At 39.8% G+C, this 25,827-nt stretch overlaps 1 protein-coding gene across 10 annotated transcripts in view; it reads left to right on the top strand.

The window, feature by feature from the left end:
- The window catches only part of myo9a (myosin IXA), a 77,422-nt gene extending 51,679 nt beyond the window's left edge, over positions 1–25,743 (top strand). For 3 of the 10 annotated variants that reach the window (XM_008120549.3, XM_008120553.3, XM_008120552.3), the window contains 26 exons: positions 197–319; positions 1,354–1,434; positions 1,683–1,793; positions 2,114–2,236; positions 2,879–3,028; positions 3,415–3,734; positions 4,343–6,019; positions 6,111–6,192; positions 6,730–6,945; positions 9,683–9,795; positions 10,455–10,597; positions 11,074–11,282; positions 11,750–11,866; positions 11,964–12,152; positions 12,775–12,822; positions 13,740–13,851; positions 13,960–14,021; positions 15,812–16,004; positions 16,348–16,476; positions 16,761–16,866; positions 17,701–17,832; positions 18,036–18,159; positions 19,340–19,393; positions 20,510–20,712; positions 20,996–21,138; positions 21,443–25,743. In XM_008120549.3, the coding sequence (XP_008118756.2) occupies positions 197–319; positions 1,354–1,434; positions 1,683–1,793; positions 2,114–2,236; positions 2,879–3,028; positions 3,415–3,734; positions 4,343–6,019; positions 6,111–6,192; positions 6,730–6,945; positions 9,683–9,795; positions 10,455–10,597; positions 11,074–11,282; positions 11,750–11,866; positions 11,964–12,152; positions 12,775–12,822; positions 13,740–13,851; positions 13,960–14,021; positions 15,812–16,004; positions 16,348–16,476; positions 16,761–16,866; positions 17,701–17,832; positions 18,036–18,159; positions 19,340–19,393; positions 20,510–20,712; positions 20,996–21,138; positions 21,443–21,927 (5,445 nt within the window). In that variant the 3' untranslated portion in view covers positions 21,928–25,743. The remainder of the gene's footprint in view (positions 1–196; positions 320–1,353; positions 1,435–1,682; positions 1,794–2,113; positions 2,237–2,878; positions 3,029–3,414; positions 3,735–4,342; positions 6,020–6,110; positions 6,193–6,729; positions 6,946–9,682; positions 9,796–10,454; positions 10,598–11,073; positions 11,283–11,749; positions 11,867–11,963; positions 12,153–12,774; positions 12,823–13,739; positions 13,852–13,959; positions 14,022–15,811; positions 16,005–16,347; positions 16,477–16,760; positions 16,867–17,700; positions 17,833–18,035; positions 18,160–19,339; positions 19,394–20,509; positions 20,713–20,995; positions 21,139–21,442) is intronic. The other 7 variants (XM_016997381.2, XM_008120550.3, XM_016997382.2 and 4 more) reach the window with 7 other exon arrangements.
- The last annotated feature ends 84 nt before the right edge of the window (positions 25,744–25,827 follow it).

A 25,827-nucleotide genomic window follows, 5' to 3' on the forward strand; every position in this document is an offset into this window, starting at 1 on the left:
ACAAATTATTACAAATCAATGCTGTGTTGACTTTATCCTAGTTAATATCCAATATTGGAGACAGGGATGTGTTGTTTAGAAGGATCAGCTAGAGACTGTCGCAACTTCTTAAATAATACACATTTTTTATTTATCCATATATGTTTGTTCATGATTTTCACAACCCAAGTTACCTCTTGCTTTTCTATTTCCTCAGCATTTGCTGGAAGTGAAATCCCTCAAGCACCTTGCTAACCTAACGCTTCATGACCGTATCACAAAATCTCTCCTCCATCTTCACAAGAAAAAGAAGCCCCCAAGCATCAGTGCGCAGTTCCAGGTCAGTTGTAAACAGGCCTGTAGCGAGGGGGCAATTTTAGGGGTTCAACCCCCCCCCCCCGAAATTTTTCAGGTTATAAAAAAACCCTGGTTTACTCATGAATTTTAACTGGTTAACCAAATCCCCATGCTAAGTCTATGAGACGCAAAACATTAAGAGTCCCTCCAGGCACTATTTCAAGCAGATATTGACAGGTTTGTAGCGGGGAGAGGTGTGTGCTAGGGGTTCAACCCCCCCCCCCCGAAATTTTCAAATCCCCTCCCGAAATTTTTTTCTGGCTACGGCCCTGGTTGTAAATATTACTTTCAGGAAGTTTATCTGTGGGGCAGATTGCTTGTCATACTAGCCAGAAGTTCCAAATCTGTTAGTGAAACTACATTGTGAAATAAAATATGGAGCATTCTATTTATTGAAGGACATGTGTGCTCTCCTTAGTTAGAAATCAACGAAATTCATTTGAGGAGCTTATTGGAATGTGGTGGTGCATATACATAGTTGTAGAATATATCTGGCATATATTAAGGGTCTGAAATTATTGTAGATATTACATATTTCTTTAGAGTTCATTATAAAAGTTAAATTTAGTACACTGTTTAAAATAAACTTTAAAACAAGATTATTACTCCATGATAGATTTACTTGGTTTTTTTTCTGAAGAAGAACCCAGTGCTTGCTCTTTCACTAATATTTAAGAATGTGACCTTTTTCAGTTATAATGCAGGGTTCAGAAGTAAAGTAACTGAGTTTGTCTCATGGTTCAGGCTTGTTCTTTGCGACTTGGAATGAATTGTGGGTTGCTATTGAGCCAGTATATGGAATGTGCCTGGAAGGGCTGTCTGTTATATAAAATATATAAATGAATTATAGGGCAAGGCCATTCCCTCATTTCTGCATGCTACAGTGAAATCACAGTTATGGTTACAGGTTTAAAGTCAGATTAGTAGAAGTTCGTCAAAATGTAATTTTTTTGGTTAAGACAACTGTTGCAGAAATAAACTAAATACAAGTCACTTGTATTTTACTCTCTACTTTAGACTTCACTTACCAAACTGATGGAAACTCTTGGCCAGTCAGAACCTTACTTTGTCAAGTGTATTCGCTCCAATGCTGAAAAGGTAAAATACAGATTATTCCTTTCCAAGTGATCTGCAACTAAAACCAAATTTTCAGTGATTTGCCTTAGAATAAATATTATCACTTAAAAGATTGCTTCCTTTATTTGGTGCCTCCTTGCTCTTTGAGACTGGTTTAGGAATAAACTCTACATACAAGTCTCCTTTATTTCAGCTAGGTGTAAGTTCCTCCTTTAAAGAAAAAGCATTAGCATTCAACGTTTTCTGGTCATTTTGTTTTGCTTTTCCAGCTTCCTCTGAGATTCAGCGACAACCTGGTGCTTAGGCAGTTGCGGTACACAGGGATGCTAGAGACGGTTCGCATTCGGCAGTCGGGGTACAGCTGCAAATACTCTTTTGAGGTCAGATAATCTTGGTTCTAAAAATTTCTAAGCTGTGGAGCTGAAAGCAGTTTGTCAGTTGAGGAATACTTTGATTGTGGAGGGGACTGCATATTCTTAAGAGGTATATGAAAAGTATTATTCTGAAACTAATCTCTGAATTACAACTTGATATCAGAAGGTCTTGCCAACTCTTTCTTCAACAGTCAAGTTTATAGGACTTTTGTCTTCTTTTTCAGCTTATACTTTTAAAAATGTGAGAATATAAAACAGTATACTTTTTATAATAAAAGGACAAAATATGAACTTATAACCTAATGTGATGGTGTCTGATTTTCTAGGACTTTGTCGACCATTTCTATGTACTTCTTCCACAAGGCACTGTCCCATCAAAACAAAATATCCAAGATTTCTTCAGGAAGACCAAGGTGGACCCTGACAATTACCAAGTGGGGCAAACAATGGTGAGTTTTGCCTCTAGCAAATTGCTCATTGGTGCAATATTAAAAATGAGTCTGTTTGCGTGAAGACAGATGGTATTGTTTAAGGATGTGACTTGCTCAGTCAGGTTTTTTCCAGAATGCCCAAAAGCGTGGCTGTCACATCAAAAGTTTCCTTTAAGAGGGAGACCATGCCAGAGGTGGTACTTCCTTCAATCCTGTACTAGGTTCATTTTCTGAGCAGTAGTTAGAATGTCAGTCTCTGAGGGAGACAGCAGTTATCATGCTGATATAAAAATACTCATAATTTTCCATAATTGGTTTTTGTGTACTTTTGCTATTAAGACTCGTTTATTTCCTGAGTATCACTTCAGGTATTGGAAGTAAGTGCAATCCTCACAATGCAGATTTCAAAGATTCCACATCTACAGACCATGATATCCCAGAGGAAGACATTTTAAATACCTGGCAATGGGACTCAGTTACCCCTGCACGAGTGTAAAGAGTGGAGAGATTCACTTATTTTACATGTCTTTTGATAATTCCAAAGTTGTGTGTTTTACCAGAAATGCTATTTTAGATGCCTAGTGAGATGTACGTTAGGTTGTATAGGAAATGACGGCAATGAATATGTGTTTCTTACTGTTATCACGTTATGTATGTTAGGTTTTCCTGAAAGAACAGGGGCGGCAGTTTTTACAAGGCCTGTTGCATGAGGAGGTGCTGCGGAGGATTACCTTACTGCAAAGCTGGTTCCGTGCTATGCTCCATAGAAGGCACTTCCTTAATTTGAGGCAGGCAGCTACTGTTATTCAGGTTGGTGACAATTGCATGTTGTCGTTATTTTATAATATCTATCATTCCTGACTTCTCCAGGAAGAGAATTAGGTAAAAGACAGTGTTAAGATTTCTGTTTTGATCATTTTTGGTTTACTGCCCCACCTTCCCTTCTTCCTATTTGGTAGATGAGGGAGGCTATAGGGAAGTAACCAACCCTATATTCTAGTTCAGCTCATCCACCTTCCCCCTAGCTCAGAAGACTGATCAAATGTGTCTAAAAAGCAAAGGATTTATGGAATTAAAGTATTAATGAAAAGTAAACATTCGTCATATAGTATTGATAAGTCCTATTGTGGCAGTACTATCAGATCTTTCAAGAATATTGGAAAATGTTTTCCCCTTCTCTTTTAATTCCCTTTTAGAAATATTGGCGTCATTATTTGTTAAGAAAAAAAGCTGAGTCAGAAGAGGCTCTGGATAATTCAGCCCATTTAGACAAGGCAGCCGTTGTTCTTCAAGCCCACTGGCGAGGCTGGGTGGCAAGGAGAAGGTTCCAGCAGATGCGGATGGCGGGTTTTACGATCCAGAGCTATTGGCGGAAATGCCTGAGACGTAGGCATGCTGCAGCTACTACAATCCAGGCAAAATGGCGGACCTACCACACCAGAAGACTCTATAGGGACACAAGGAACAAAGTCATTTTGTTGCAGGCAGCATACAAAGGATGCAGAGAACGAGAAAGGTAAGACCTATAAGGGAAGAATAATCTGCATCCACTTGAAGGAAGAATTGGGCAATTTTGTTAGGTTATATGTCACCAAGACCTCAGAGGGGCATTCAAGTACAATCAGTGGAACCAGTTTTAAAATAGTAACAGTTTACAAATCCAGAAACTGTAAGGGTTTAAATAAATATTTTAAAACATTTTTAAAAGGAAGCATCAGATAGCAGTTGCTGGAAAAGCCTGAAATGACAGAGAAGCTTTGGCAGAATCAACTATCCCTCCTGAAATGTGTTCAGATGGGCCAGTCTCCAACTTCCATCATCAGCCAGCATAACCGTGTTATTTGGGTGCAATGAGAGTTATAGTCCAATCTACCTTGTACATAATAGATTGCTGAAGGGTTGAGCAGATTTTCCTATGCTATCTAAACTAATAGTTTGCCCCTACTACTATAAGGAGGCTCATTAGGATCTTATAAAATGAAAATTTGGGGCTGCATTTGTTTAACTTAATATATTTATACTGATTGCATCATAACAATAGCCCAGTAGCAAACTGTTGTCTGAGGAGACATTTACTTCAATGAATCCAACATCTGATATCTTCTTTTCTTTAAAATAAAACAGACTTAGAACTTTAAAGAAGCAGAGCTTGAGAGGATCTAAACTGAAAAATGGAGTAGCAGTTAAAGAAGATGGACAAGAACAAGAGGATGGTTTGGACATTAAGGGATCAGATCCTTCTGACTGGGAAGACGGTTCATTTGAAAAGAGAGTGAAAGATGTAGAAGAGCATAAATCAGGGATGGAAAATAGAGTAGGTCACATAGACCCCCTGGATAATTCTCGGACTTCATTGTATAAACACCATGAAAGAGCCAACAGCCAGAGTGGAACAAACCTGGAAGAGCAAGTTGTTGTGAGAGAGCGACCAAAGTCGCTGGAAGACCTCAATCAAAAAAAAGTAGTCCGTGCAAAACGAGAGAGCCGGCGGATGCGTGAATTGGAGCAAGCCAACTTCAGTTTAGAGTTGCTCAAGGTCCGGTCCACTGGTGGGACATCGCCATCAGAGGAGCGCCAGTTCTCCCCTGAGTGGATATCTGAAGAGGGCCACTCTCCCCAGGGAACCCCAGAGAGTGAAATCTCTCAAGGAAGTCTAGAGATGCTGAGCCATGAAGAGATTCAGAAAGAGAAGCGGGACCCTATGTTGCTGCAGGAGCAGAATACCCAACCCTTTCCTCAAAACTCATTACTGAATAGTCCTCAACGGGACGAAATTCAAGGCATCCCCCTGTTTGCTGCTGATGTAAATAGCAATGTGCCAGATAGAAAACAGTCAGTGTCAAGTTCTGAAGTACCAAAGTGCCTTGCAACTACAGAGCGGCCAGTTCGTGACCAACAGGGAATAGTGCATAATGTGCACACAAGAGAACCACTAATTTCAAACAGCCTCCCTACATTTTACTTGCCCCCAAAAGATAATCTGCAATCTGGTCATTCGATGATACAGAACAATTTAAGGAACAAACAGATGGAAGTGCGGGACACACCTTTTCTTCCAGAAGTAAAAAAGAATTCTCAGTTGGAGAGTCCAGAGCACAGCTATCATGGAGAATGTCAGCCTTCCTTCACTAGAGAAGAGGGTTCAGCTCTTAAAGCTTCAGAAGTGCCTTCTTCAGATTCCATTCTCAAGAAGCTGGAGAAGCTCAATGTGGAGAAAGAGGAGCGTAGGAAACAAAAACAGCTTCAGAATGAGAAAGAAATGATGGAGCAGATACGGCAGCAGAAGGAAATTTTGGGGAAACAGCGTAAAGTTTTTGAAGAATTTGAGCGGCAAGAGAACGAGCAGAACAGAATCAGAGAGTTCTCCCAAGGAGCCTCTCTCAAGTCACCAAAGAAAATAGATGAGCCTCAGTCTGTCCTCATCGTGAATCCCCAAAACAAAGGGGAGTATTGTCATTCAACGGGCCCAGAGACCACAGCATCTTCGAATAGTACAGCTTTCACTGCCATAAAAAAAGAAAGCCCACCTGCCAGCAAGATGACCCAAAAGGAAAGGACTATTGTCATGATCTTGGAACGAAAGGAAGATCGGATCCCAGATGCCAAGGAACAGTCGACCAGTACAGAACAGTTAAATTCACAGGCGGCTGCCAACTCTCAGGAAGGCATGAGCAATCCATCTGCAAGGGAGAGGAGGTTCCGGTTGCCCAGAATTCCGAGCCAAGGCACTGAAAACTTATCTGGTGAAACCAGACCTGGTTCCATTTTTTTTACCCCAAAGGAGTGTTACATGGGTACTAGGTGAGTATATTGGTAGGATAATTTCACTTTTAAGAGGCTGTTATATACTTGTTGTCTGCCAGACTTCATGAATGCTGGTTTTTGCTTTCAGCCAAGAATCTTCAGCCCATCTTTTGGCTTCGAAAGAAGAACATAAGAAACCCCTGAAGATTTCTGGACCATTCAGGGGCGAGGTAAGCAACCCTTTTTTCATTGATCAGGCTTAGTCTGCTGGCTGCCTCAACTGAACAATTAACTACCAGTTAATGAAGAATATGGGCAAGAACACAGAGATAACTTGGCCTTGAAGGGTTCTGTTTGCATTGGGAGAGCATTGCCGTTCAGTAAGTCCATGGACCACAACATCTTTCAATAATACAATAGTAAGCAAATTCAACCCAGTCATAGATGTGTCCTTCATTCAGAACTAGGTCCATGTTCTGTTCTGGATTATCCCTGTGTATAAGACATATCTAATGCAATTGTGTTGTCCATTTTTAGTTTTTTCTTCTCAGTTATTTATATCAGTTTCCATTACAGTGTATTTCCTTTCATTTTCTGGTTTGGTACCCACTTGTTACTTTTTCTTTTAAATAAATCATTTGGCAATGATTTCAAAAGAAATCCTTATGTTTCATGTTCCACATTTTCAGTACCAGCAGAACCACCTGTGTTTTTGTTTGTTTGTTTAAAGCATTTTCATGTTATTTGTTTTATCATTTGGTATCAAGCAGGTTGCCAGACCGGCCCATAAAAAGAAAGCCCGCATGGCACGGACACGCTCCAATTTCTTGACTAGAGGTGCTTGTGCTGATTGGGAGGGGGATACGGAGGAAGAGGATTGTGATGACAGTTTTGAATTCCTTCTCTCCCTTGACCAACCTCCTCACCCTGAGCCCGGCTGTGCAGCCAGACTTGGGCAGCCCTGTCACAGTGACTCTGAAATGGTAATTTATGCAACACGCAACTGTGCCGGAGCATTTCTTGGCTAACCCTTAGCTGTACTGACACCTTCCACTGCTGTTTCTCCCATCTTGTAATCGCATTGATGGCGGATAGTCTTTAAGAACACAGTTAAAAATTGAATCATATTGTTGCTTCATCTCTTTTTCTAATGCTCTCTGTCAGGGTCCAAAATTGCATCATACTTTGTTGAGAATAACATTTAGATAGACTCAGCCTATCAATTTGTAAAATTAAATTATAAAATAAAAACCAAGAAATGGTTTTGTGCAGCTGAAGGAATGGGCCTGTGCAAATGGACCATGTTTGATGTTACTTTTTTTAAAAGTAACATTAGCCTTGAGTTAATGGCACTGTTGATTGTCCTCAACAGATGTTCTACCAGCTAAACCTCCTACTTTGGAAGTCACGCTAATATTGTGAAAGAAAGATCTTATTTTCTGCCCCTTAAGGTTGCATTGTGTGGTGAAAACATGTATCTATGTGAACATGCTTTGCATACTTAAGAACCTACACATGTTCCACATGAGGGAGCATTTTGACAGTAATCAGTTTAGACCTGATAGTTATGTGGCTTTAAACTTTAAACTTTCTTGAATGGACAGAAAACATGCTGAGGTTTGACCCTATTAGAAAACCATGTTTCTACAAAGAGTAAAGCCTTTCACATTAGGAATCACTGCTTAGATATGAAGGGTGCTAGTCTCACTTTTTGCTTGAAGAATTTTGTCCTTAGAAGGAGCCCATTCATAGCACTGCTCAGGATGCTCCTCCGATTCTTCTGCCACTGTTTAATTGATATCATTTGCATGCAAATAGCCCTAGAACTCATCTCTTTCCGTATTCTCTCCTCTTCTGCTACCCTTGGTGTCTGCTACCCTTGGTGGCACCTGCCTGTCTCATCAAGCTCTGCTTTTTACCTAATGCTAAACTTCATACTCATTGTCATACATGAATATGGTATTAATATTCATATCTGAGCATGTGTTTCTTTACCATGTTTATTTTGTAATGCCATCTGTATTTTGTATTTCATTTTGGTCTTTCTAGACTGGTTGGCTAAAATAGCATATATGCTCTGTTAGATTAATTTTTCAGCAGTTCATTTATGTTCAGATATCAGTGGCTAGTTTTTGCCAACACTGTTTTCAATCAGATGACATAGCAATCTGGATGCAGCAGTGGATACAGAAGGTTTGCACTGATGCCTATCACTGAGCCCATGAGTATGTAGGATATTTATCTTGGGCTCTCAATACAAGAAGCCGGTTAGCCAAGCAGTTCGTCTTTGTGTGCAGAGTTCATTAATTTCATGAAAGAAGCAGAACAGGTTATCAACTCTGTGCCAGTGGTTGGTGAACAAAAGCCCTGCCACTTGGCATTTTCCCAGTTTTGCACATTTTTCATGGGCTTCTGTATGCATTGGAGAAAATGGATTCTGATGAAGTAGCATTTCTACTGGCAAGCTTGGCCATCCAGCCAACCAGAACAAAGCAGGCCAATACAGCCGCAGTCCATCCTTCAGAGAAAGATTAATATCTATTCCTGGGCATGATGACTTTGCAGAGCAATCAAATGGAGAATATAAATGGAAATGCAACTGTTACACAATGTTTTGCATTTTACCGTTTTAGCAGGACTTGTCTTAGGAGCAGGAATATCTCTATTATTATGGTTGCAACATCTCCCAAAATGTAATGCAATGTTAGAAGAGTTGTAGAAAATTGCAGCCCAGATAATGGGGCTCCTTCTGCACCTCCTATGTGCAGGAGGATTTATAAAAACAAGGAAGACTCGGCAACAAGACAGAGTACATAAAAGAGTAGATGACACTGAAACAGTGGATAGGGATTTGTTTTCTTCGGTATCAGGACCCCTTCTCATTCAGTGGAATTGAATTCTGGAGATGCAAGGCAGGCAAAAAGAGAATATTTCTTTGTTTACCACATACGAGTAGATTTTAGTCTTCTAAGATTTGGCTTTAAAAGAGAATTACGTAGACAGACCTAATAAGTAAATCAAGGGCAGTTGGCCATGCTGAGTATGCACCACTCCCAAAATAAGTTCAGCATGCATTTTCATACCTATTGATTTTTGGGTTCCCATAGGTATTTGGATAGCTCCCACAGGAAATAGAAGATAAGAAGGAAAATGGATGTATGCCACTGAGAGACACACATCTCTTAAATTTATTAAAGAATGTCCAATAAACTTCCTTATTTGTACTAAAACCTGAATTCCCAATAATTGTCAAGGCCACTCAGCCATCCACTTTGCCCAGAAATGTTTTATAATAAGCTGTTTTATAATATTCCCTTATGGGTAGGTTGTGAGGCATTACCAGAAGTATAATAATTGGAGTATGTAGCCACTTGCAGGCAGCTTCCAAGCATGCCTCAAATAGATATAAAAGAACATGTGGAGTTGCTTCCTGTTCTTGCCAATATTGATTTTCTGAGCCAGTACTGGAGGAGAACAATATTCTGCATATTCCTTCTTCCAGTAACAAGGGACCTGCCATTTCTTTATATATAGCCAGTTCTTTTTCAGCCAAAGAAAAGGCAAGGTAAGTCGTTCTTTCTGAAAGCATCTTTTTATTGTGGCTATTTTTCCCTGCAGCAGATTAAATATTTAGACCATCATAAGAAGACTGTGTTGCCTTTGTAATACCAAATGATACTCTTGAGTGTTGAAGTATTCATCATGCTTATATTGTTGCAGATGCTGCAGCGATTCACATCGAGTGAAGGCCAAGCAAAGCTTCATAAAACCATGTCTCAAGGAGAAATTGGAAAGCTGGCATCTTCACAGAAGATTGTAGCTGCAGATGGGAGGTATAAAATGCTTAGGAAGTGGAAAGAGGCTGAATTATTCCATCCTAATTTTTATTTTCCTCAGTGTTTTTTATTTGTAAACATTTTTGGGGTTCTGCTTTCCCATCATCTACCTAACCATACATTTTGCATAAAAATGCATCGAAGTTGGAGATAACACTGATGCAAATATGAGATTCTGTTGGAGAGTTAGAAAAACTCTCCAGTGGAATCTTATATTTGCGACAGTGTTATTATCTCCAACTTCAATGCATTTTATGTAAAATGTACATTTGTGGAAAAGATAGAAAGCAAAACCGTAAGAAGAAACAAGCTATATTAAAATGTCCGGCTTGATTCTCAAATGTTGTGAAGGTCATTGCTAGATTTCATTCCAACAATTTCAATACATGCCAATGGCACAGAATCATTTTGTTTTTGTGCGAACTAAATCAAAATGAATTGAATATTTTTTACTACCGTTAAATTTTTCCTTAGAAGAAATTCATTCAGTTGGTTATTACCATGCTTAAAAACTAACATAATGTGAGAGTTCCATGAATGCAAGTAAATAAATACCAGTAATAATGCGTTAGCACCCTTGGACAGCAGTAAAAAGACTTGGAATAAAATGGACAATCCAATTCGATCCCTCTCACCTTTTCTGATTTCTCATTTAGCAGACCTCAAAAAGCCAAGATGAAATTCTGGGGGAAAGGAAAACAGGGAGAGAAGAAAATGAGCAGGGAGAAGCTTGCCACCCAATCAGAGCTGCTGGAATTTTATTCGAGTCAAGATTCTACAGGGCTACAGCTTGATGAAGGTAAACTTGTGGGTGGCACATCATGGCAGTTTAATTCAGGTTTCATGTGGCTAAATCCTAAGAAACTACTGCTCATATAGGAGGCACACAGAAAAAATTAAATAGCCAATCACTTGGTAAGGTGATTATTTCCATTATTCTGTCAAAATCTTTAGAAAAGCATTTTCATTCATCATCATCTAAACAGAAATGAGAGAAATAAAAAGAACTGGCAAGCTTCTCTGCTGCTGTTCAGACAGGCCAGACAAGCTTTTATTAAGTGATTACAAGCACACTATAGTAAGTGACTACTTAGTGGTTACTCATCTGGATTCACCTTGAATTTGTCCTAGATCCTAAATTTTCTGGGATGACATAATGCAATAGGGGGGAAGCTTTTGTGCCTGCAAGAACTATTTTTTAGCACGTGTCACTGTTGCTAGACGGATTTCTGATTAGAGAAGCACTTTTATTGATTTAGTTATTTGCACTCTTAGAGCTAACCCCACCAAGGAGCCCGGAATTGTCTGGCATCTATCGAAGGGAATGTAAGGAAAACAAAGAGCCATCTCCCAAAGTGAAGCGAAAGCGCAGCTTAAAAATCAGCAGTGTAACTATGGAACCTGCCCAGTGGCAGAACGATGCTCTTCAGATCATAACCAGTGCCAGAGACTTGAAAAGCATGGATGAATTTCTTTTGAAAAAGGTAATTTGTGTTTGGACATGGACATGCCTAGAACTGTGTAGCGTTTGCTGTTGCCATAGAATAAGAATTAAACGTTCAGCTGTATGTGAATCTGTTTTAGTGAGCCTGGTCAACTCCATCTTCACATATCCCCATGGATTTTATTATTAGCTACCTTCGTGTCCCACCTGGGAGGATACTGTAGGGCTGATATTAGGGTCCTAGCCAATAGTATTATTTACAACAACGTATACAAAGGATACTTGTGTTATTCACTATGAGTCATTAAGTTAAATGGGACAGTTCTTGAATAGTATTTGAACTGATTTTAGGGCACTTAGTAGAAGCAGTCTTTGTAGGAAATTATATCATGGATTATATCGATCCCATGGTTGGATAAAGTACCGCTCTTTTATGTTATAAATGAGCAATAGTAACACTCATTTATTGTTGCCAGAGTAATTATGTGATCATTTTGTGATTCACAGATGAACGATCTAGATAGTGAAGATTGTAAAAAGGACACAATGGTGGATGTTGTCTTTAAAAAAGCCTTAAAAGAATTCCGACAAAATATTTTCAGTTTCTACTCTTCAGCTTTGACAGTAAGTTACATTGTTTTAGCCGTGCAATTTAAAAATGGTATGACATCTGTAAATTAAAATGTAAACCTATGTTTATTTTCTCTCTGCACTTTTATAGATGGGCGATGGAAATAGCATCCGGTACAAAGACCTATATGCCCTTTTTGAACAGATTCTGGAGAAAACAATGAAGTTTGAACAGAGGGACTGGAATGAATCCCCTGTTCGGGTCTGGGTCAACACCTTCAAAGTGTTTTTGGATGAATATATGACAGAATATATGCCTCTGGATTATACTGCCCCAAAGGTAAACTGGTTCAGCACAGCCCAGCAAGTTCTTATATTCTTCTTGAATGAGGATTAGACTCTATATGTTCCTAAATCTCTTGTTATTTCACAGCCCATTAAGGCTTGGCATACATTATTTATTTTCCTTGCAATTCTGAATATTTTTAATTAGTCTTTCTGGTAGATGATATGATAGATTGTAATATTTTATGTGATTAACTTCAAAAATCATAATACCGATTAACGTATTGTATATAGACCTCTATAAGCCAGCATGGTGTAGAGGTCTTAATGTTAGACTGAGACACTGGAAGATCAAGATGCAATGTCCTGCTTTGACATGGAAACCTCCTGGGTGACATAAAGCAAATCACACTCTCTCAGCTTCAGAGGAAGGCAAGAGCAAACTGTCCCTGAACAAATTCTGCCAGGAAACCCTAGTGATGGGTTTGCTTTAGGTCACCATAAGTGGGAATATATCAAAGTGATGACAGCTTGGAGAATAAAACAGTATATGAGACAGTAAATGTCTAGCTGATATTAAATATGCCATTTGAGGGACAGAAGCAGAATGAATGTAGTGGAGAAAGTTCCAAAGAATTAGAACTATTGATTGCTTATTTAGTTCTTTCTCTTTTTAGATGACCAAAACGGAAAGAAAGAAAAGAAGGAAGAAGGAAACTGATGTTGTAAGCTGAATTTTTCCCTCTTCTAATGATAATCTAACTCTCAATGAGATATTTATTAGGGATATGGAATGGTCTAGGTCAATGGAACACAGTAACAGTGTTAATGTTTCTTTTGTTTTGTTTATATGTCTGTTGCATCATTTTGGCTCTTGGCATTAGAATATAATCATATCAAGCTTCTTGAAAATTAATGTAGCCATAAGATTGCTGATCAACAACCAAATGTGCAACTACAAACTGTATCCTGCTAGTTTTGTGACATCTATTGTCGCAACATTTGAAATGTTTTTATAGTGTTTAATAAATAAAACATTGGATCTATAATTTTTTGCCATCTAGTGAAGGAACGCAGAACAACAGGTCACAAACAGTTTTGTTTTTTCAATGAGTGCCTCCAGTGCTGGGACCATAGCAAAATATATGAAATGTGTGTGCTCACTAGTGATTGCATGGTAATTGTAAAAACTCAAATCCTCCAGAGCATTTGTGGCATGCATTTCAGTTTATGGTGACTAGGATTCATAATCTGGTTCCTCCAGCCCGCCTAAGAGGTATATAAAATACAGAAAGGCAACACACATAGTTACATGACTTAGAAATAAAGGCAAAGGGTATAAATCTTTGGGTTCTGATATAACCATATGTCCTGTGAGTCTCAGTGGAGGTCCTGGAATTTTCTGTTTAGGTACTGGTGAGCTGAGTGCCTCATTAGTCTCATTGAGGAGGGCATTTTATATATACTTAAATTGTTCATCATGACAAAATATGGCTTGCCAACATTCTGAGTAATTTGACAAGGTTAAAAAATCACTTTTGGAATTCCACCCGAACCATACATTAACAGGTGTCTGAAATGCTTTGTTATAACAGATTTGATTTTGGCTATCACTGAAAGTCTAATTTTTCCTTTTTGACAGGTAGAAGAGCATAATGGTCACATTTTTAAGGCCACTCAGTACAGCATACCCACATACTGTGAATTCTGTTCCTCCTTGATTTGGATAATGGATAGAGCCTCTGTTTGCAAATGTAAGTTTGAAATGTTACTCTTATTGCCCCTTTCAACCTGCACTCTATTTCATCTTCTTTTTGAAAAGGTTATTTACTAGACTTATCATTTCCCAATCCTTTTTTCAGTATGCAAGTATGCCTGCCACCGAAAATGCTGTCTAAAAACCACAACAAAATGTTCCAAAAAGGTATGGTTTCTTCATCTATTGGCCATTAATCTTCCCACATGGAATTTTCTCTACATGATTTTTGAGAAATTGTCTTATCAAAAGATCCAAACTCTTTATCTTCAGCTCTCATCTGACTTAGGTCCTGTATTCAGCATGTCTTATGTGCGGAAAGCTGTTAACCTTTTCCCAGGGCTTCTAAATGGTATCTTGACAGAGTATGCGTAACATGGAAATAGGAAGAAAATATGAAAAACAAGGGAAAAGGATTGTGCTTTACTGACTGCTAAACTCTTTATCTTTTCATTTTCTCCTGCTTTTGGTTTACTCAGTAGCTGGTTTGGCTCTGGGTAGTGTATTAGGATATAACGTGGACCAAGGCTTGATCAGCATTCTCAGGGTGTAAGCTTTTTTGTAGGGAAGGTATGGAAAAAGCTTTTTCCTATGAAACTAACAGAAAAAAAACCCTCACTGGACTGAAAATACATTTAGATGTATTTTCTTTGAAGCCATTCCATCAAATATTTCCTCTGACTGCCTGGCTTTTCCTCTTTGACAATGCATGTGTTATGTTGTGATTTACTTAAAGGCAACAGGCCATACTTTATTAGGATATTTCTGATTTGAGTTACAATGTGAAGATCTTGAGGGATTCTTATTTTCTGGCCACTTTATTTAGTACAGCTGTCTTGCAGTGGAGTTAATGAAAGAGAAATATATTGCGTCTAACTTTCTACTGCCCAGTTGTAGTGAGAAGTTATCAAATACCATAACGAAGAGATCTTACAAAGCTAAAATATCAGAAACTTTGTTCTGTCATAGCCCTGTCTGCTGAATAAAAGGATTAATAATAATTGTTTTCCCCTTTTTTCTGATGTATTATTGCATGAAAAGTCTTGTTCCCAATGTAAATTACTTCCCTGTCTCCCCCTTTTATGTTTATGTGCTTAATAGAGGTGCTGAATGAGAAAATCTAGATCCTGGGGGCTCCTGCTCTCATGCCACCTTTCTCATTCATTCCTTGGATGATGACACTTTGCACATTTTTCCAAAGCCTGTTTTGAACCTCTGTGGATTCTCCTTCCCCAGGAACTCTTGTACAGATGGAAAGATGACCTAATTGTTCATCTCTGAATCTCTAAAGTGGCTCTGTCTTAAAAACTATAAAAAGACTCCCAAATTAATTATCTTGCTCTGGGACTGCCTTATAGTTATATAAAATGCTTATCATGCAAATGCTTCATTTAGCCACACACTGAGAGTCCCTGCTATTACAGACTCGTAGACGGCTGAAGCCATCCAAAAAAAAAAAAAAAAAGGAAAGAAACTGGAACAAGCCATAAATGCTGGAGAGAAGAGCTGAGTTAGACATTTGGTCGGAGGCACTTGTCCAGAGCCATTTTTGTGACTGCAATCCTGTTTTAGCTCTTGAGTTGTATGTCCCTCTTGTTAACTGGCGTTCTGGCAGTGCTACCAGCACAGTGGTGTGAATGCATTCGTGATGTTGCAAATTGCGTTGGGTCCTTTATTAGAAGAAATATGATGTATATATTAAAGTAACTAAAGGTGAGAAAAGATTATCCCTTTCTCAGACATTTCTGCTTCCTCATGTTGGCCTGATATGTTGCAAGAAGTCAGGCTGTTACTATAAAGTAACATGCTACCTTGTAAAGTAACTTGCTACCCTACCTTGTCTTTGCATCTGTTACCAGAATGAGTTTTGAAGCATTCCTAGATTAACTGAGCTGTAGCCAGCATAGCTTTGAGGAAGCCTCTTGAAATATTGCTAAATTAAATCTCTGTCCTTCTAGTATGATCCTGAGCTTTCTTCACGGCAATTTGGAGTTGAACTCTCCCGGCTGACCAGCGAAGAGCGAACAGTGCCAGTACTCTTTGAAAAGCTCACCAGTTATATCGAAATGCATGCACTCTACACAGAGGGCATCTACCGGAAATCTGGATCAACCAATAAGATAAAAGAGCTGCGACAGGGACTTGACACAGGTAAGGAAACCTGAAGTCTGTGGAGGATACTGGAGGAGTGCAGCAAATAATGTAATACTTCATGCTAGGCTCCTTCAGCTCTGTGCTAATCCAGGGGGTGGCAAATGGCTCAGCATTGTGTAGTTCTGCATGTGAAACTATTAGCAATGCTGTCCACATAGCATTGTAGTTAATATTTATGTCATGTCTCCATATCAGTCCAGTCTTAGGATAAGGATACTCATTTATATTATCTAGCCTGCAGTCATACTTGTGTTAGCTTGTCTCTTACTGCATTCTGAAATGGAGTATTTTTGTTAAACTTTTCTTCTACTGTGTTTTTCTCCATTTGTTGTGTTATCAGACATTGAGAGCATAAATCTTGATGATTACAACATCCATGTCATTGCCAGTGTGTTCAAGCAGTGGCTAAGGGATCTTCCTAATCCTCTCATGACATTTGAACTTTATGATGAATTTCTTCGAGCGATGGGTAAGGAAGTGCCATATATGTATAAATGATTGCTTTAGTTAAGTTTTGTTTGTGTGTTAGTGGTAGCATTGCATTTAAAAGAATGGCCATCCTAGAATGTACCTTAACAGTAAATCTAATTTTGCAGTTTTATTCAATGAGCAAAATTAAGCTGGTAGGTGTAGAGATGTGGGGTATGTGTTACTTCCTCAGTTGTTAAATGTTCATTTAAGGATTTCCTTTATTCTAGTAAGCACCTTAAGTCAACTATAGTTCCAGTGAATTAAATAAATGTGCTTTTACAGGCTTGCAGGAAAGGAAGGAGGCCATCCGTGGAGTATACTCTGTTATTGATCAGCTTTCTCGAACTCATCTTCATACCTTGGAACGGCTGATCTTTCACCTTGTCAGGTACTAATATTGAAGCAAATAGGATATTCACTCCTTTCCTTAATTAATGTAACATAAACTATATATATGTTCCCTATCATCAATGTGGTTTTATCTCCTGAGTGGGTAGATTGCTTCTTCTGCCATCTAGAATGACCATTTGCAGAAAGTTATAACTTCTGTTTTACTTTTGCTATGACTATTCTCATGTGCAAAATTCACAGAATGTCTGGACACGCTTGACAAGCATAGTAGCAATGGCTAGCATTTGTAAGATATCTCTATCACCCTGGAAGTGGTATGGAGTGCAGCATGGTAGACGGAGTTTATTAGACAGTACATACTAAACAAGTTTAAGTGATATAGGTGGCTTTTGGTTGCATAGTGCTGCAGTCAATGCTTCAGGATGAGCAAAAAACTAAAGATTTGGGTACATTGCACATGCCAATGGATTGCTCCTTAACTCTGGATGGAATGCACTAAGTACAACCCTCATCTCATGTGGGATCAGGGATATGTAAATACTTTAAAAAAACAACAGAAAAGTGCTTAGTGTTTTTGCTTCACATTTCAATTGTAAAATTGTTTCTCATATTTCTTACAATAAGTTAAATAATTGTGATGGGTTGCTGGCTGTGTAATAAAACTGAAGGGAGAAGAGTCGATAAACCCAAATGAAAAGAATTTAGGATTCTGGCCTGGCTGGCTGGCTTGAGTGCATACCTTACCTTACCTTACGTACCTTACATGTAAGTGGGTTGCTCCTCAGCTCATCCAAGGATAAACGACGACATGACGACAACTGACCTCTTGATTGTTCATTGGTGTTATATATATATATATTGTTGCTTGTAGGATTGCCCTGCAAGAGGAGACCAATCGAATGTCTGCTAATGCCTTGGCCATTGTATTCGCTCCATGTATTCTTCGTAGTCCTGACACCATGGACCCCCTGCAGAGTGCTCAGGATGTCAGCAAAACCATCAGGTAAAAAAAACCCCAACAGCTTTGAAGCAAGAATGAGAATGCAACAAAAATGAGATCCCTGATATTGTAGATGTACTAGCTAATTTCATTTTTCAGAAGAATAAAAACCAATGGACTAATTTCTATTGTATAAATGTTAACAAATTTTACTCAAATAATAAGCATCAGCCATCTGTTTCTTCTCTTTGCCATTTTTTTCTCAGCTGTGTGGAGCTGATAGTTATTGAGCAGATGAATAAATATCGGGCCCGGCTCAAAGACATCAGCAGCCTGGAGTTTGCAGAGAACAAGGCCAAGAGCCGACTGTCATTGATTCGCAGGTCCATGGTAAGGGTCAGGACTTGGAGGAATTCAAGACATGCTATGATCTCTGGACCAAGAAGAAATGTATTCAGGACTCAGCTGCCTTCCCCTCACTTGCCCAGCTCACATTAGCTGATGTAGCATTCCTTGCTGATACAGCAACCCAGCGTTCGTACATGTCTCACCCAATGCTGCAATTATTTAATATAATTTTAGGGTATATTGAAAAGGTATGCATGCAAGTAATTTGCTTAGGACTGGGTAGAAAACCATCTGTCCCTTTTCTCCCCTACCATCCCCCTAATCTTTTCCTCTTCCCATCTTTGCAAACCTTAACACATCTTAAATCCCTTTACACCTAATCAGGTCCAACACAAAAGCTAAAGACTGGGCTTTTTGGTAATGTTTGAGTATTTAGAGGTGGGGTCATCTACTGAAAACAAAACAAAAAATCCAGAGAATCTGGAAACTGTGTTTTCTAGCATTATCCCATATAGGTAACCCATGCATTTCTTTTGGGCGCTGTTTTTGTTTTAAACTTTTCAAGCTAAGGTTAGTGACTGAGCTGCTTTAGCTTGTGTATAATTGATCTTCCTCCATGACCTTTGTGTCTGGTTCCCCTTAATTACACACTGCTCACATCGTACACTGCTTACTGAAGAATGGGCTTCCATACACCTTCCTCCTAAATGCACGTGCCAGTGGAAGAGCCTGGGGTGAAGCTGCCACATGCATAGCTGCAGTTGATCCTACATTGAGCTTCCCATGGCAGATTGCTTTTTCCCTCCTTGCTTCATGGGATGTGAAAAGCTTATATGTTCCTTGTTGTGCTACCTAGTCGAAAGGCAGCTTTCAGCACTGACATGGCCTCTATTGTCCTCTGTTGTGAGGTAAAGATATGGCAGCTGTGTATATGTGTTACCTGTTCTCTGCTTTCATAAGGCAGTTGTTCATGGGGCAAGTGACCCAGTTATACTCTGCTGAAAGTAAACATGAACTATCTGGGTCTTCTTGCCATGTTCTACTGGGAGTGCATTTTATGGTCCTAGATGCTTTTATGCCAATAGCTTGTCACTCATTTGCGCTTTCTCACAGTTGCAACCAAAAATTGGCTATCCCTTGAAAACCCAGCGACTGTGTGAAAAGGGCATTGGCACGTGCACTCTAACCTGCTCCTTTCCTTTTCCTGTCCTCTCTAATCCAGAAACCTGTACTAATTGCCGTTAGATTTATGAGCATAACCCGCAGCTCAATCCCGGTATGTATTAGAATTGCATCGCACTGACCTCATGCTTAATCCTCCACCCATTCCAGTGCTGCTGCATGCTCCATGCCACAACCAACACGTCATGACTCTGTTTGTGTGTGTTTTCCCTTTAAATTGCTCTCAGTTTCTTGTAGTAGAACTACCATTGATAGGGAGTGCCATGACACCATTTTTTCTCAGAAGATTTATCAGGGGGAAGAAACTAGTGATTGACATTGCAAAGTGATGAATTTTCTACCAGTATCGGATGCCAAAGAGGAAGACCACAAGGTGCATTCTGCCTTGCTGTAACTGATTTTCCTCACAGGAGCAGTGAAACAGATGGTCAGCCGCAAAGTGAGGCAGGACAACTTGGTAACACTTGAGTCTGGTCAAATTATTAATTTGGAAACTTGGATCCATGCTTTCTAGTCAAATTATTCTTTATCTACTTTGTTTCTTCTTTTGCTTGCCCTTTTTTCAAGATTGGATCATAACTCTAATCATGTGCAATATAATAAGAACAAAAACTGAAGAAATATTTTGCCACTTGACCCCAGTTTAATCAAAGTGTTGGTCTATTTTTAAAATTATAAATAGTCTGGCTTTGACCTTGCTTGAATTTTCAAGAAGAACTACATAACCAAAATTATTCAACTCTGGCAGAGAAGAACATATAACTAACAGGAAGTAATATGAAAGTCCTTTGTAAATATATGAGCATATAAAAATGAAAGTTAGGCCTGACTTCTGTAGATCTTGGTCTTATATCAAGCCAGATCATTTATCTAGCTTTATATTATCCACATACACCACAAGGACCTCTTTCTATGTTTCAAGAATGATTTGCTTATCATATTGTGGTTTCCTATTGTAACTGAGATATGCTGAAGCATATTTTTCACTAACCTCTGGTAAAAATGAAAGTTGTGTCAGATCAGTAAGATTTCTGGGAACTAATGGAATCAATGTGTCCATAGGCTATTATTCCTGTCCTGTCTGTGTCTTTGCCAGTTACCTACAGTTACTGTTTGTTCCTATCGTGTACATGTGCTAAGAAATGTGTGTTGATCCAGCTCTGAAGTTGGCCTACAACTGTTCTTCTCATTAGCACACCTATGCTTGCAGGGCAAAGGGCGTGCACGCCGAGGGACCTATCCGAGCCCCTCATCACCAGCCCCAGTTCGATTACCATCTGTGTCGGATGTTCCTGAAGAAGCACTGAGCAATGAGGAAGCAATGGAGATGGATGTCACCGAACAGCAACAAGTAGCTATGCAGCAGGAAGAGAGGGTACTGACGGAACAAATTGAGAGCCTGCAGAAAGAAAAGTGAGTTTGGAATAATGGAACTGAAAATTGTACAAAGGGTTTGTCAGGTTGCAGGTTTGAATTGAGCTGCCTTTATAGAAGTGGACAAAATATTCTTCATGGCCCATTTGAAAATAGCTCATCATATGTCTTTCATTTAAGATGTGTCCATTCTAATTGTTAGTTTGTTACTGTTATGTGTGAGTATTTTCCAGTGGGCTCAATACTGTATTACTTCTAGGTCCCCTGCCCATCCTGCCTAGTGCCTATTCTTCCATTTGCTGACTTGTGTTTTGCTTTTCAGGGAAGAGTTAACTTTTGAGATGTTAGCCCTGGAGCCACGGGCCTCCGATGATGAAACTCTCGAGTCTGAGGCTTCAATTGGCACAGCAGATAGCTCTGAAAACCTGAACTTTGATTCTGAAGGAACCATCTCGGACAGATCAGGTGAGGAAAAGCTATTTGATTGCTTAACCAGGCATGGGCAAACTTCAGCCCTCCAAGTGTTTTGGACTTCAACTCCCATAATTCCTAACAGTGGATATTAGGAATTGTGGGAGTTGAAGTCCAAAACACCTGGAGGGCCAAAGTTTGCCCATGCCTAGCTAAGCAGAAATGTGATCCATCTCTTTGTTGGTCTGTCACTGAGGATCATACAATTAACAGAAGTAGTCCAGAACTTCATTTTTATATTTTCCAAAAATGTATCCCTTTTATGTGTGTGAGTTTTTCTCGCTTCTTTTCCCACTAGACAGAAGTTTAGCACTTGGCTTGGCAAGACCCGGCAAGACGGAGCCTCACGGTTCCACCAGATCACGGCGCCATCTGAGAAAACAGCAGGAATCAGTGGACTCCGTGGACTCCTCGGTTTCTTCTCCTGCTGTGTCGCCCTCCTCCTCCTCCTCCTGTTTACCTCACGTAACTAGGAAACGATTCCAGATATACTCCAAGTCCCCCTTCTACCGAGCCGTTCCCTCTGGAGGTGGTGCCACAGTTGAGCGCTCACCAGGCCTCCTCATTAAGGGCTTGGACGACAGGCCTCAATTCACCACGCGTGGGACATTCAATCCTGAAAAAGGCAAACAGAAACTGAAGAATGTGAAGAACTCTCCCCCCAAAGCCAAAGAGCTCCCTGAGGGGGCTGCTGGGACAAGCAGGAAGAGACACCCCGATGCTGCTGATTACACCAGTCCCCAGCAGTTGGTGCTGCTTGGAAATAATGAGTTCATGGTATGAGCCAGTGTATCCGCAGCAGCATTGAGAACATCTTATTCTAGGCATTGTCACTTCAGCACCATCTGTTGCCACCTCCATTGTTGGAACTCCTGCCATTCCCCAAGTCAGCTTATCCTCCTGACTCATTGCTTGGAGCCCCAGCGTTACATTGCAAATGCAGAAGAGAGGAGGCCAACACTTGAACAGAAGCCAGTGGAGGAAAGTTCAGTTGTGGCCTTAACTGACTTTAACTTCTGGAACTCAATGAACTTCTTAGTGCATCAGGCTGGCAGTGAGACCGTAAAGACGAGGGAGAGAATGGCTGCGAGGCCATGACCAGGATTCCCATTGGCCCCTGATTCTGTCTTCTACGGGCAAGGGAACGTGCTCCCCAGCCAGGAGCGCTCGGAGGTCTGTCGGAGTTCAGGGAGCTGTTCTTGATCCTGATTGTCAGAGCTGCTGACTTTGGGATTGGGTATTTGCACTGGGATCAATAAGCATGGACTTTCCTAGAAGAGGAAACAGAGCCCTTTGTTCAGAGCTATTTATAATGCACTCCATAGTGTTGTGGGACGATATAAAAATACTCATGTCCACTCAAGCACTTCTCAGACATCCACCAGGTAGAAACCTGTTGTGGGAAATAATTATTTGTTTGTCTCTTTGTTTCCTTTCAAGCCTGTTTGTTTCATAATGTTTTAATAATCAATGCCAGTTTGATTCCAGGTAGGTCGAAGCCAAATATTTGTGCCGAATTTCCAGTAGCCATAACCACAGTGTTTCCTGCATTGTCGAGGTGCAGGATCAAATTTTTGGAAAGCAAAAGAAACATTAAGAGGTAAAACTCGTGTTTTTCTGACTGTGCCCCAAACAATCTGTGCAGGTAATTGAACATATAGTTTGCAAATTCTGCCAGAAAGGAATAACTTCACACTCAGAATTGCTTTATTGAAGCAATATGCAATCTATAAGAAGGCTGCTGTTACTGTCAGTCTGTAAAAGAAGTGGTTTCACATCATTTACTTTGCTGAACATCAGTATTAAAAGGCACAAACCCCCCCCCCCCCCACCGGACTACTTGAAGCTCTTCGTTAGTATTATGGTTACTGAAGTTAAATGTAAATAAAACGTCTTATTTTTAAAAAAAACTTTTGTTTTCCACAATGTGGGCCATTTTTTAATCTGGGACATTTAAGCCGGAAAGAGAAAAAAAAGAGGGGAAAGTACTGGATACTAGAGATCTCTCTGCAGTAAGGAATTGTTATTTTCCACCAGTTCTGTGGGATCACATTATCTAGAAGTTTGCCCTTCTTGTTTAAATTACTGTGAATGCCTGGGAAGAGCCCTTTTTCACGTTGACAGTAAGGTCTGTTTCTTTTTAAACTGGCTCCTTTAAACTCCTTCCCCCATGGGGGCATGTGATAGCCCCATAGCCCTGCTGTAACGGCATGGTGGGAAACACTTGATGGGATGTTTGTACAACTGGCTGTCCGGTTATGTACCCTCCATACACATGTAGCTGCAATTTTTTTTTAAAAAAAGTAATACATCGATTTATTGAAAATGTTGAATAGGGACAACAGATCATGATTATATGCATAAAATTGGGGTATTTTTTAACCTTTGCACAGTGTTTCCACCTTTCCTTTCTGAGCTGCTGGAAACCAATTCAAAAAAAAGTAATGTCTCCAAGCTCTGAGTAGATTCCAATTAGTTTTTTCCACTGAAAGGTCTGTTTGAGTGAGAATCAGTAGTGTGTCAGATACTTAAAACTACCCTCAAATGAGCATGTGGGGCCCCTTCAGATTCAATTTAGGACTCTTGAGTTTTGCAAAGCATCCTTTGCACCGGAGCCCTAGTTTCAATAATGTGGCCTAATATAGACCCAGAGGTCTTGATGTGTCCATCGTGTGGATGGGCTACCTTTACTATGTAAATTCAGGAGGCCAGATTCAATGCTATTGTTGATCAACACTATGGGTAGTAATATACCTTTCAAAAACCCCTCACATCTTTAGAGTTATAATTGGATGCTTTACTATAAAGAGGCCTTATTAAACAAGTAAAGCTGTCCCTTTAGTGACTGTAGCTAGCAATTGCTCTCTTAGGCTGAATCCACACCTGTAAAATAATTTGTCCATACTCTGATCCCAATCCTGTTTGAACACAGAATTCCTCAAGTTTTGAAGTGAAATTAGGTTTTTAAAAATGTGTGTCCTGTTTTGAACCTGGAGAGGTGGAGGATGGGACATTGACACCTGGCAAGAGTAGTGCCATCATTTCTGGTTTCTGATGGGCAAAGAAGGCAGAAGAAATAAGGAAGGCAAAGGACAGAGTGATAGGGACAAGACAAAAAAGAAATAGTGGCATTGGCTAAGCAAAACTGAATGAAAGCGGCGGTGCTTGCAAGTGTAGATAGGGCCCTGTTCAAACCCTTTCTAGCAGCTGTTTGTATTGATTTTGCCAGTATTTTTAAAACACCATCACTTCAGTGATCTTTGAAAGAGGAGTGTGTTTCTTGTAGATGGAATTGAGGAGAAGCTAAAAGATTCTATCTTACAGTTATATGTGTTTTGATGTGTGTTTTTGTGTTCATGGAATTTTAACACCTTGCCCTCGTGACCTGCATGGCTGGAACGGTTATACATGCGCTACCAGTTTTCTCGGTCCATCCAGCATTGTAAGAGCGCTTTTAAAAACTTCATGAGAACTATAGAAAAGCATTGTATATTCCCTCCAGCATCAGGGTCACTGCAGTGATATGTTCTGTGTTCCTGAATTTCAGACCCCACCATGGTCTTTCTCGTTCGTTCAAATTCAGGAGAGATTGTACTCTTGAGGACATAGAGAAGAAACTCTTGGTAAGATTTGACCAGCATTCATTGGCACTGAACAAGACCATAGACCCCGAAAGGGCATCCACCTCCCCCTTGCCTTCATTACGCTGCTTCCCTGTTTCCCGAAAACCAGGCAATAGTCAACACATCTACCATGAAAAAGCTTAGGTGCTCATTTCTGTTCGTGCAGTAAAGACTCTTGGCAACGTCTTTTTCTAATCAGTCAAGAACTGTCAGATGATTTATGTGCTGGGAAATGCTGGGCTTTGCATACACTCCAGAGGGTTAGTTCCCTTTTCTTCCAGTGCAAAGCTCCTTTTGTCAGCATTAACCCCAAGGAAGGGATGGGTCCAAGTAAGGCTTCTTTTGTGAACATGGGCAGCAGGAAGAAACGTTTCTTCTTGGGGAAAATAAAAACCCTGTCCGTGTTTCTGCTTGTCCCCTGTCTTCCAGGTTTGCAGTCTTTCTTCCCTTGCCCCAGCACAGCCCATAAGTGTGGGGTTTCGTCCCTTTTTTCACTCCATGGTATTAAGTGAATGTACTCACCACTAGGAAGGACATTGGCTGCATATAATTATTTTTAATGGAAATTTCAAAAGTAATTTATAAGTATACTGAGTGTAAATTTCAAAAGCAGACTATGTATTGTAAAAGGATATATTGTCCTGTGTCATATTCTATACATTTTACTTGTTTAAAGAAGAACTCTTATCAAGGAAAATGCTTTATTTTGCCCTCTCAGCTGGTGACCTGCAGGGATGCAGTCAACCAGCACGTTGTAACTTCATGTCTGGAAAGTTTCTTTAATGTTTTTTTTTAAAAAATTAATGTTATTTTTTGTTTTCCTTTTCTGGAACAAGGCCGTCATATTTAAAGTGCAATTTGTGTAATATTTCGTAAATATGATACTCTATGGCTGTACAAAAACAACTTTATGAACAAATAACCCTTAGCTTATTAAAGAACAAAGCAATGGCAAATAAAACGATAGTGGCAGATATGTTCCATACATTGTGATATTCATACCTCAGTGTGGCTTTTTGCATTGCGGAATCAGGGAATTTTGAGAAGTGCAAACTAGTGT

Source organism: Anolis carolinensis, unplaced genomic scaffold (genome assembly GCF_035594765.1).
Source record: "Anolis carolinensis isolate JA03-04 unplaced genomic scaffold, rAnoCar3.1.pri scaffold_11, whole genome shotgun sequence".
NCBI classification, from domain to species: Eukaryota; Metazoa; Chordata; class Lepidosauria; order Squamata; family Dactyloidae; genus Anolis; species Anolis carolinensis.